Raw genomic sequence first — 13039 nt, forward strand, 5'->3', positions numbered from 1 at the left:
GGGCATCCAGCCGTAGAAACACTGCCAGATCAGACTGGGCCTGATGCAGCCTTCTGGCTTCACAGACCCCAGTTGAACCGTCCAACCCATGCTAGCACGGAAAACGGACGCTAAATGATGATGATGATTGATGATAATATAAAACTATATTTTTCTTAGATGCTAAGGTGCAGTTGAAAGGAAACTTGGCTGCTATTTCTAACAGGCCAGTCAATCATGTACAATGTACACAAACCCTTGCTGAGTTATTGTTGTTATTGCTGTTGTTGTAGTTAAACGTTGAGCTAATTCAGAGTAGCTTTGGTAGGATTTGGTCCTTGAACTTATTTTTGCCGGTGGCACGTAAAAAGAACCATCCGATCGTGGCTGTTGCCAGCCTCGCCTAGCCCCCGTGCTGGTGGCACGTAAGAAGCACCATCCGACCGTGGCTGTTTGCTAGCCTCGTCTGGCACGTAAAAAGCACCCACTACACTCTCGGAGTGGTTGGCGTTAGGAAGGGCATCCAGCCGTAGAAACACTGACAGATCAGACTGGAGCCTGGTGCAGCCTTCTGGCTTCCCAAACCCCAGTTGAACCGTCCAACCCATGCTAGCATGGAAAGCGGACGCTAAATGATGATGATTAGCCACATCATAGACGGTGAGCTGGCAGAAACGTTAGCACGTCTGGCGAAATGCGTAGCCGTATTTCGTCTGCCGTTACGTTGTGAGTTCAAATTCCGCCGAGGTCAACTTTGCCTTTCATCCTTTCGGGGTCGATTAAATAAGTACCAGTTACGCACTGGGGTCGATGTAATCGACATAATCCATTTGTCTGTCCTTGTTTGTCCCCTCTGTGTTTGTCCTCTTGTGGGTAGTAAAGAAATAGATGATGATGAGCCACACCCTTTTCATTTGTTTGTATTTAATTTCATTTGTGTTTTTATATTTATTTATTTATTTTTATTTAACAGTATACCAACTTGAATGTTCCGATTTCTACTGAGTTTGCTGCCAAATTTAAAGAACGAGAACGGGTGAGTCCTTTGATGTGTTTATGTTGTCAATTTTGTGCCCTCACAATGATAATGTGTATTAGTGCTGTTACACCTGATGCTGGCATGGCTATGTGGCTAAGAAGTTTGCTTCCCAACTACGCAGTTTTGGGTTCAGTCCCACTGCATGGCATCTTGGGCAAGTGTCTTCTACTATAGCCCTTGTCCAACCAAAGCCTGGTGAGTGGATTTGGTAGTTAGAAACTGAAAAAAGCCCCCCTCCCCTCTCTGAGTATGTATAATGATAATAGGGTAAAGACCCCCTTCGGTCATGAATGACCATGGGATTGCACCTAGAAAGTTACCCTCCTAGACACAAGTCCGGGCGAGGTTGTTTATGGAAGACCAGCAGTCGCCCATGCATACCAGCCTCCCCTCTCCACGCCACCAGTGTTATCCAAGGGAAAGACAAAGGTCGATACAGCTTGGCACCAGTGACGTTGCAACTCATTTCTACAGCCGAGTGAACTGGAGCAACGTGAAATAAAGTGCTTTGCTCAAGAACACAACATGCAGCCCGGTATACAGTGCTCAGGTGCACCACAACTTGTCTGAAAGTGCGCATAAAGCATATGCAGTAATGTACAAATGTCTGGAAAGTGAACAATGTATGAGTCAGATACATGCTTGCGTGTGTATGGAGGGGAGAAAATCAGGTGTAGTGTTGGCGAATCTCAGGAAGCATGGAAGTTTTGAAGGATGCAGTGCTCCGACAACTAACAACTGATGCCGGCAGTTTGTTCCATGCTTCAGCAACTCTCAGCGTGAAAAAATGTTTCCTAAAGTCATGGGAGCTGTGCTGTTTTCTGACTTTATAAATATGTCTACGGGTGTTAGACGGGTGGAATTTGAAAAGGTGCTCAGAGTTATTGTTTGTAAGATGTTTGTGTCTCCTTGTCTTCACATTGTGTGAGTGCTGTAAATGAGTGTCTTTCATTTCCAATATTCTACAAAAACATGTCTGGCCATGGAGAAGTATTATCTTGCTTGGAAATAGATAAGGGTTGGTGGCCTCTCCTCCTCCAGTCTTTTTTTAAGGCCCTTAGCTTTTTAACATCCTGTAAAGGAAATAGATATGAGTTGGTGGCCTCTCCTCCTCCAGTCTTTTTTTAAGGCCCTTAGCTTTTTAACATCCTGTGAAAATAGTTCCATTTTCTGTTTAACCCTTTAGCATTCAGATTATTCTGTCAAATGTAAAGCTTATGTATTCACACCATGTAAAATTAATCCTGCATCATTTCATGGCTTTGAGATTTCAATGATGTGATTGTTTATGTTTAAAATGACACAATAAGGTAGCTATGAATGACCATATCTGACTAGTTTGAACATAAAATAGGTAGAATATTTTGGCTGGATATGGCCGGTTTAAACACTAAAGAGTTAACATTGAAACTTCTGTAAAACTTGTACACATTTTCTTGTTTTCTTATTTTTTTGTTGTTCAGGCTGAGCGAGCGGAGAAAGAACAGATGAAACAGGTTGTCCTTGGTATCCATGAACGACAAGAAGAGGAAGATTATCAAGGTAGTAATAGTTTTAGAAATGTGGGTCTCTGTGTGTGTGGGATGGGGGGTCTGTATCTGCCTGTGTAAAACATAAAATTGGACAGGTGTAGGGGTGTGGCCAAGAAACTCACTTTGCCACCTTGTTTTGGGGTCAGGTTCAATGCACAGCACCATTGGCAGGTATCTGTCTTCTACTCTAGCCACAAGTTAATCAATGCTTTTTGAGTGGGTTTGGTAGATGGAAGCCTGCTATACATATGCATGTGTGTGTGTGTGTGTGTGTGACACCACTGCTTTATGCCCAGTGTTGGTTTGCTTACATCCCTGTAACTTTGTGGTTTAGCAAGAGAGACTGATAGAATAAGTATCAAACTTTAAAAAAGAAAAAATGCTGAAGTCGATCTGTTTGACTAGAAATAATCCTTTAATGCAGAGCCCCAGCATGGCCTGTGTCCAATGACTGAAACAAGGAAATGATAAAAGATAAAGATTTTTTGTTTATATATAGGCGCAGGAGTGGCTGTGTGGTAAGTAGCTTGCTAACCAACCACATGGTTCCGGGTTCAGTCCCACTGCGTGGCACCTTGGGCAAGTTTCTTCTACTATAGCCTCGGGCCGACCAATGCCTTGTGAGTGGATTTGGTAGACGGAAACTGAAGGAAGCCCTTCGTAAATATATATATGTGTGTTTGTGTGTGTGTCCCCCAACATTGCTTAACAACCGATGCTGGTGTATTTATATCCCCATAACTTAGTGGTTTTGGCAAAAGAGACCGATAGAATAAGTACTAGGCTTACAAAGAATAAGTCCTGGGGTTGATTTGCTCAGCTAAAGGCGGTGCTCCAGCATGGCCACAGTCAAATGACTGAAACAAGTAAAAGAGTATGCCAGGCAGAATGCATAGTGACATTTTGTTCTTTATGTTCTGAGTTCAAATTCTGCTGAGGTTGACTTTGCCTTGGCAGAACTGTTAGCATGCTTAGCAACATTTAGTTCTTTCTGTTCTGAGTTCAAATTCCGCTGAGGTTGACTTTGCCTTGTGGTGAGCTGGCCGAATTGTTAGCTTGCTGGGCGAAATGCTTAGTGGTATTTCGTCTGTCTTCATGTTCTGAGATCCAGTTCCTCTGAGGTCCACTTTGCCTTGGGGCCAATAAATTAAGTACCAGTGAAACACTGGGGTTGATGTAATCAACTAGTCCCCCTCCTTCAAAATTTTAGGTTTTGTGCCTTTAATGAAAAAGATTATTATTATTATTATTATTATAATATTTAGAATTTTTCTTTCACTTCTGTTTCAGAGATGTTAGCTGCCCTCAACAGACCAGCACCTGTGAACACTAACAGGGAGAGACGTGTACGTTATCAACACCCCAAGGGTGCTCCTGATGCAGACTTGATCTTCGGATCAAAGTGAGTTGTCACTGCTTCCCATACTTCAGGTGCAACATTATTGATCTCGTTTGTTGGGATTCACGATTACTTACCTTTGTTTGTGTGTTCGTCTTTTACTCACTCCGTAGCTCCCCAACAATACTTTCTACTAGGCAGTAAAAGGGACACTAGTGGAGGTGCAATGGCCCAGTGGTTAGGGCAGCGGACTCGCGGTTTCAATGCCCAGACCGGGCGTTGTGAGTGTTTATTGAGCGAAAACACCTAAAGCTCCACGAGGCTCCGGCAGGGGATGGTGGTGATCCCTGCTGTACTCTTTCACCACAACTTTCTCTCACTCTTACTTCCTGTTTCTGTTGTACCTGTATTTCAAAGGACCGGCCTTGTCACTCTCTGTGTCACGCTGAATATCCCCGAGAACTACGTTAAGGGTGCACGTGTCTGTGGAGTGCTCAGCCACTTACACGTTAATTTCACGAGCAGGCTGTTCCGTTGATTCGGATCAACCGGAACCCTCGTCGTCTTAACCGACGGAGTGCTTCCAATACAAATAAGAAAATGGAGAAACAATTTAGTTGGTTCATCAGCTTTCGGATATTAGAATGTTGACTTATTTATTTATTTAACAAAAACCTTAATAACATACATATTTACATTATAATTCAATACATATAAGATAAGAATACAATTATAAAAATCTTAATATAAATTATTGAAATCATTAAAATCACCCTTACAGCTGTTTCAGTCTATGGAAAAAAGTAATTTTTCAGTGCCTATAGTTGTCAATTATATTGAGGTTGTAAGGTATTTAAAAATAGGGTACTTATATATAACCCATAGGCCTCGTCAGAGATTATAAAGAACTTTCAAAATATAAATACTGAAACAGGATACATGTACAATTTAATATATATAAACAAATATAAACAAATATATATAAATATAAACATGGAATGGTGGTGCCCCAGCATGGCCACAGCTCGTGAGCTGAAACTAGATAAAATATAAATATATCAAAATATAAATATCCATATACACATATATATATATATATATATATATATATATATACATACATACATACATACATACATACATAAGCAAAGTATATATGCTTTTACAAGTGTATAAATACATAAATAAGCACAATTAAACAATAGGTCCAAGAAAATAGACCATTCGTCATATACATACTGGAACATATACATACATCCATGCTCATGACTACATAAACAATCACTTAGTGGGTTGGATCCACAACCCCTAACTTATTTGGTGTGTATATACACACATACACACACTGTATTTTGAAATAATAGCATGAAATTCAATATCAAAAAAATTTCTCGCGAATATATATATATATGTCTAAAATAGTATTGTATTAGAAATGTATATAAATATATGAAACACGACAGCTTAAAATTTTGTTAATGCACCTTACGATCGTTTCATGAATGTATTGTCATTACATTGGAATCCATTGTCGATGCACATTGATAGACAATACTCCGCTCGTCAGAGATTGAGAAGATAAAGTTTATATAATACTAGCAGTATCGCCCGGCGTTGCTCGGGTTTGTAAGGGAAATAACTATATAAGCAATTTTAGAGAGTTATAGCCAAAAAATAGCAAAAAAATGCATTAAAAACAAAATGATGGTAAATTTTTTTTTAAATCGTTGACTTATCGTAGACATTTTTAGAGAGTTACTTCCCTTATATAATAGCGAAAAAAATGCATTTAAATGGGGGAAAAAATGATGGTAAATTTTTTTTTAAATCGTAGACTCATCGTAGACGCGCGCTAATACCCAGAAGGACTCGATATGAATCACGACTATAAGACTATTGGTTAAACTGCACTGCAGAATGTGGGAGTAGTTAGGAATCTAAATCGGAGGAGACAGACATACACAAAACTTCAGTTTTATATATAAAGATATTGAATGTTGATTTAAAATTAGAAAAATATAAAGGAAAGTATTTTTGAAAATAGATTAAAATTTACTGCTTTAGATTCATACAGGTCGACTTTGGTAAATTAAATTTAAATAAATAACTAAAATTTAATTAACAAACTTTCAAGTTGTCATGTTTCATATATTTATATATATTTTTAGTACAATACTATTTTAGACATATATATCTTTGTGAGAAATTTTTTTGATATTGAATTTCATGCTATTATTTCAAAATACAGTATATATAATCACTCGTATTAATGTCTAAATATTTTATAGTATTAATATTTCTGATATTTTATACAAAGAGCACTCATTATAAATTCAGTGTATAATATTCTAATAGAATATATTTAATTAATGATATATGTATACACACACACACACTAAGTTTTGACAAGGTGGCACGTAAAAGCACCCACTACACTCTCGGAGTGGTTGGCGTTACGAAGGACATCCAGATGTAGAAACTCTGCCAGATCAGATTGGAGCCTGGTGCAGCCATCTGGCTCACCAGTCCCCCAATCAAATCGTCCAACCCATGCTAGCATGGAAAGCGGACGTTAAATGATGATGTTGATGATAATACACACACACAAACACACACTCTACTGTATATCTACTTCTAATTTGCAAGTTTGCACTGGAAATTTAACCTGTAGCTTTTTACTTCTCTTTTAGATTGTGGTAAGGCTCAAATTTGTTGAAGAAATGACTCTTACGCTACTTGTGAGATTCTTGTTAGTGGTCAATGCTTAGTTTTGGTTTTATGATGATAATTTAAATGAGAAATGACTAAATTTGGCAGCTATTACTACTTGCTGGTTGAAATGCCTAGGTAATAATTCCTTTATTGGGAGCCTCTTAACTACTAACAGTTCCTTAAACTTCTGCCATCTGTTACCATTCTGTTATTACTGCATTGGTACTGTCTTCTCATACTGATTATAGTTAACCACTGGCAACAGAACTATTTTAGACATATATATCTTCGTGAGAAATTTTTTTTGGTATTGAATTTCATGCTATTATTTCAAAATACAGTATATATAATTGCTCGTTTTAATGTCTTAATAATTTACAGATTGGTGAAAGGTTTCTCACCTGAACCCAATACTGTGTTTTGTTTGTTGTCAAGGCTTTTAACTCTGAGACAACTCAGTCCATTTAACTGTAGGATAGAGATCATTCAATATTGTAAACAAGCGGGTGCAGCACTATTAAATTGATGAATGTTCCCTTAGCTTACTACTTATCCTATTTATACTCTTCTCCTATGCCTCCCCTATAAGCCATCCCTTCCATTATAACTTCTGCACCACCCATCATCATCATTTAACATCCGTGTTCTATACTGTCATGAATTGGATGGTTTGAAAGGATCCGATGGGTCCAATGACTCCATACTCCAGTGTCTTCTTTGGCAGTGTTTCTATAGCTGGATCTCTTCCCAATGCCATCCATTTTACAAACTGTACCGAGTTCTTTTTCCATGTCACTACTGGCACTAGTGAGGCCACCATGCATCTCACAACATTACAGAACTCAAGATGGAGTGGGTGTATGGGGCAGCTTTATGCTAAGGGATAAAGATAGTGTGAGAGAAAGGACAGGTGTGATCCTATTTATACTCTTCTCCTATGCCTCCCCTATAACCCATTCCTTTCAGGGACCTACGAAATAGATTTGAAAAAATTAAGCAACAAATAAATATCCTGTTATTGAACCTACCCCAGTCAGCTCCCATTTTGCCTATAGTTTATGGGTGGATGGGTTCTACCAGGCTGACTTAGTCATAGAAGAAGTATCTTCTATGCTCTTGACCTCTGTATACCTATTTCTTTACTGCCCACAAGGGGCTAAATGCAGAGGGGACAAACGGGTTAAGTCGATTACATCGACCCCTAGTGTGTAACTGGTACTTATTTAATCGACCCCGAAAGGATGAACGGCAAAGTCGACCTCGGCGGAATGTGAACTCAGAACGTAGTGGCAGACGAAATACCTATTTCTTTACTACCCACAAGGGGCTAAACGCAGAGGGGACAAACAAGGACAGACATAGGTATTAAGTCGATTACATCGACCCCAGTGCGTAACTGGTACTTATTTAATCGACCCCGAAAGGATGAACGGCAAAGTCGACCTCGGCAGAATGTGAACTCAGAACGTAGTGGCAGACGAAATACCTATTTCTTTACTACCCACAAGGGGCTAAACGCAGAGGGGACAAACAAGGACAGACATAGGTATTAAGTCGATTACATCGACCCCAGTGCGTAACTGGTACTTATTTAATCGACCCCGAAAGGATGAACGGCAAAGTCGACCTCGGCGGAATGTGAACTCAGAACGTAGTGGCAGACGAAATACCTATTTCTTTACTACCCACAAGGGGCTAAACGCAGAGGGGACAAACAAGGACAGACATAGGTATTAAGTCGATTACATCGACCCCAGTGCGTAACTGGTACTTATTTAATCGACCCCGAAAGGATGAACGGCAAAGTCGACCTCGGCGGAATGTGAACTCAGAACGTAGCGACAGACGAAATACCGCTAAGCATTTTGTTTGGCGTACTAACGTCTCTGCCAGCTCGCCGCCGCATACCATCAGTGGTATGGCAGTATTTTCAGTTACTGGTTTTAATATAATTTTACATTCTTGAATCAACAGGAGAGCCTTTATTTAGTTATTTGACTGTTAGAAATGACAGCCAAATCGACATCAGATAAAGTTGTAGGTAGATTACAGGATGGTTATGTATGGAATATAGGACTGCTGGGGCTAAACAACAACATTACACCTGCATATAGGGTGTGTGCATTAACCCTTTCATTACTGTATTTATTTTGAGATGCTCTGTGTCTCTTCCAATTATTTTAAATATAACAAAGAATTTAATAAAATAACTTCGTTATCATTAAGCTAGTGTTAGGAACATAAATTGTGACTAAGGTTTGGTGGAAGATTTGAATTCAAAACTTTTGAAAACAAGACATTTGTACTACAGAGCCAGAATGAAAGGTTAATTAAATTTTTTTTAATACCTTCGGCATCTTAATAAATTAAAAGTATATTTACAACATATCTGTCTATCTATTCACCTATCTATCCATTCATTTCTCCATCTATCTATTCACCTATCCGTTTGTCTATTCATGTACCTATCTCTCTCTCTATCTCTATCTGTCTGTCTATCTTGTCCAACCGTCCATCCATATGTATATGCGTGGGTGTGTTGTTAGAAGTTTTATCTCTAATCACATGGTGTTAGGTTCTGTGCCTCTGCATCATGGCACCCTCTGGGTGGATTTGGTATAGAAGGAAACTGGAAGAAGCTCATTGTGTGTCATCATCATCATCATTTAGCGTCTGCTTTCCATGCTAGCATGGGTTGGATGGTTCAACTGGGGTCTGGGAAGCCAGAAGGCTGCACCAGGCCCAGTCTGATCTGGCAATGTTTCTACGACTGGATGCCCTTCCTAACGCCAACCACTCATTGAGTGTAGTGGGTGCTTTTTTCGTGCCACCGGCACAGGTGCCAGACGAGGCTGGCACATGGCCACGGTCGGATGGTGCTTTTTACGTGCCAGGTGAGGCTGGCAACGGCCACGGTCGGATGGTGCTTTTTATGTGCCAGACGAGGCTGGCAAACAGCTACGGTCGGATGGTGCTTTTTACGTGCCACCGGCGTGGGGGCCAGGCAAGGCTGGCAAACGGCCACGGTCGGATGGTGCTTTTTACGTGCCACCGGCACACTAAAGGCTTTCAGTACTTTAGAAAACTCCACAGCACGCACACACATCAAGGTTAAATAATTAACAAATCCTTATGCCGTGTGCTATTATCTCCTAATTAACCACTAATTAACACAGCCAATGTATTGTATCATTTCTTTGTAAATTTCAGCTGAATTTATTTAACGTGATGATGTGTTCTCAGGCATCTCCACGCTTGTGTATGCAAGTAAGAAACATTCATAACCAAGTCCTTGCATCCGGCTTTGGGATGCTTTTATATATTCATATATTTATTGTTGTTTTCGTGGTTTTGTTTTTATTATTTTAACAACTAATCCCTTTCAGAATTGACACAGGATTTTGTGTTGTTGCTTTTTTTATTTTCGTTCACGTTTTATTTGTATTTAAGTACTAACAGTAGTGACTACTAGCATTGAAAGAGAACAAAGATGTGTCTGTGTCTTCTCAAGAAATGTGTTGTTGTATTGTATGTATCTATCTATCTATGTATGTATATATGTATATATATATATATATACACACTTTATTTAAAAGCAGCAGAAATATAACAAAAGCTGTTACTCAGAGTTTCATGTTCCTGTTCGTTGGCCAGCTTTTGTTATATTTCTGCTGCTTTTAAATAAAGCATATTACTCTACCTCTGGTATTTGAGTACTCTTTTCCCCACTTTGTTTCACATTTATGTGCTTACTCCAGTATATATATATATATATATATATATATATATATATATACACACACATGAGAAAGAGAAGACTAGACATATATATATATATATATATACATAGATATACACACATACAATACAACAACACATCTATTTTAAATATACCATATATATATATATATATGCTTTATTTAAAAGCAGCAGAAATATAACAAAAGCTGTTACTCAGAGTTTCATGTTTCTGTTCGTTGGCCAGCTTTTGTTATATTTCTGCTGCTTTTAAATAAAGCATATTACTCTACCTCTGGGTAGAGTGGCCCAAAACTAAAGAGAGCTAAATAGTATGACTAATACATCTATAATGACTATATGCCCCGGGGGGGTGTTTGATCAGCGGTTAAGGACGGATGAGAATTAATTCTGTAATGCAATAAATCCTATTGTTCCAGTCTCCAAGTTGAATTCCAACTGTTGACCAATTTGTCCCAAAGTTCTTATCTCAACATAAAATTAATGAAGAGAATGTCATTTATCTCCCCTTTGCTCTCTGACGTCGTCTGACAAATGCCAGCCAAAATAATAATAATAATGAAATTATTGTATACAGTGCTCAGGTGCACCACAACTTGTCAGAAAGTGCATATAAAGTACATGCAGTAATGTAGAAATGTCTGGAAAGCGAACAATGTATGAGTCAGATGCATGCTTGCGTGTGTATGGAGGGGAGAAAATCAAGTGTAGTGTTGGCGAATCTCAGAAAGCATGGAAGTTTTGAAGGATGCAGCGCTCCGACAACTAACAACTGATGCCGGCAGTTTGTTCCATGCTTCAGCAACTCTCAGCGTGAAAAAATGTTTCCTGAAGTCATGGGAGCTGTGCTGTTTTCTTACTTTGTAAACATGTCCACGGGTGTTAGATGGGTGAGCTTGAAAAGGTGCTCAGAGTTATTGTTTGTGGCGTGAATTAGCTCAGAGTTATTGTAAGATGGCGGGAATTAGCCAAGCTTTATCTGCTAGAAATAGCAACCCAAATACTTTTAAATCAGATCCCAATGCTGGATGTTTGAGAACCAAATGAAGGGCAGATTTTCAATCCCAGGATCATCCTGATTCCAAAAAGGTATAATATGTCTATATAGAGCAAATGTCGACTAAGATACAGGGGTCCTGGACAGACAGACAGACAGAATTTAGAGTTTGTAATGTAGTTGAGATTGAAGAAATTCAGAAAACTCTTTACTTTGCTTATGACAAAACTAGCAGTATCGCCTGGCGTTGCTCGGGTTTGTAAGAGAAATAACTATAAAGCATTTTTAGAGAGTTATAGCCAAAAAAATAGCAAAAAATGCATTAAAAATGAAAAAAAAATTATGGTAAATTTTTTTTTAAATCGTTGATGCGTAGACATTTTTAGAGTTACTTCCCTTATATTTAAAAAATATGCATTAAAATGGAAAAAAATGATGGTAAATTTTTTTTTAAATCGTAGACTCATCGTAGACGCGCGCTAATACCCATAAGGGCTCGATATGAATCACGACTATAAGATACCCGCTTTTAGTTAAACTGCACTGCAAAATGTGGGAGTAGTTAGGAATCTAAATCAGAGTAGACAGACACACAACCTTTCTTTTATATATAAAGATATTTGTTCATGTCCTTTATCTGGCTGTCTCCTTTGGTCTCACTGTCTCTTTGAAAGTTTTCTGGTCCATCTCCTTCCTCAGGCTGTCTCCTTGTACATTTCCTATGCCCGGTTGTTTCTCCTCTTTCTCTCTCGGGCTGTCATTCCCTTGTATGTCTATTTCTTCTTTGGCAGTCTCCTTCCTCAAGCAGTCCCCTATATCAAGCTCTCTCCTCCTTAAACGTATTTCCTGTCATGCGGGCCTCCTTGTATTGTCCTTCTTCATCTCACTATCTCCTCCTTTGTCCATCTCAGATATTTGAACATTTGATTGATACAAGATCAAACAGCTATCATAAGGTGGAGGTCAAACTGACTGAAATAATCCATATACAGGGTCAGGCAAAATGATCTGACACATTTGCAGGTTAAATAAAAGGCAAATGAAGTAAAGAAACAAAAAAGTGTTTTTATTTTTGAAAAGTACATATAATGCCATTTTGTTTCATTATGTTTTAAAAATTAAATCAGTCAAATGGGATCCATTATTGCCCTCACACTGTCGAAGGGGTTCACGAAAGTTGTCAATAACTCAGCGCGCTTAAACGTGGAACGGCGTGGAGACTATTGAACTGAAGCTCTTACCGCTGCCACATTTTCTGGACTTCTGGCAGTGCGAGGTCGGCCGGTTGATTTTCGTTTCAATGCAGATCCAGTAGCTCTGAAGTTGGTAACCCATAACAAGATCGTGTTTCGAGCTGGTACGGGATCATGTCTACCAAGATTGAAGTGCAAACGGAACGCTCTTTGTGTTGCAGTTACAGAATCGTTTGTTTTGATAAACGTTTCCACAATGAAAGCGCGATGCTCACCAGTCCAATTCATGGCAGCAACTGAAAAAAAGAAACGAAAAACAATGCCTTTTATTTAACCTACAAATGTGTCAGATCATTTTGCCTGACCCTGTATATTACTGGTACATTTACAACTGATAGTAGAGGGGTGGAAAGAAAGTCAACAACCTTTGACAATATCTAAACTTAATCCTTTCAAAATTAATCCTTTTTTATCCACATTGTTTTGAAC

At 38.9% G+C, this 13039-nt stretch overlaps 1 protein-coding gene across 4 annotated transcripts in view; it reads left to right on the top strand.

Annotated features, from left to right (window-relative positions):
• LOC115223858 (regulator of nonsense transcripts 2) overlaps positions 1-13039 on the top strand; it is a 107268-nt gene that overhangs the window by 84746 nt on the left and 9483 nt on the right. For 3 of the 4 annotated variants that reach the window (XM_036513028.1, XM_036513030.1, XM_036513029.1), the window contains 3 exons: positions 953-1015; positions 2482-2560; positions 3841-3952. In XM_036513028.1, coding sequence (XP_036368921.1) covers positions 953-1015; positions 2482-2560; positions 3841-3952 — 254 coding nt within the window. Of the gene's footprint in view, positions 1-952; positions 1016-2481; positions 2561-3840; positions 3982-13039 lie in introns of all 4 variants that reach the window. The other variant, XM_036513031.1, reaches the window with a different exon arrangement.

Source organism: Octopus sinensis, linkage group LG24 (assembly GCF_006345805.1).
Source record: "Octopus sinensis linkage group LG24, ASM634580v1, whole genome shotgun sequence".
Taxonomy (NCBI): Eukaryota; Metazoa; Mollusca; class Cephalopoda; order Octopoda; family Octopodidae; genus Octopus; species Octopus sinensis.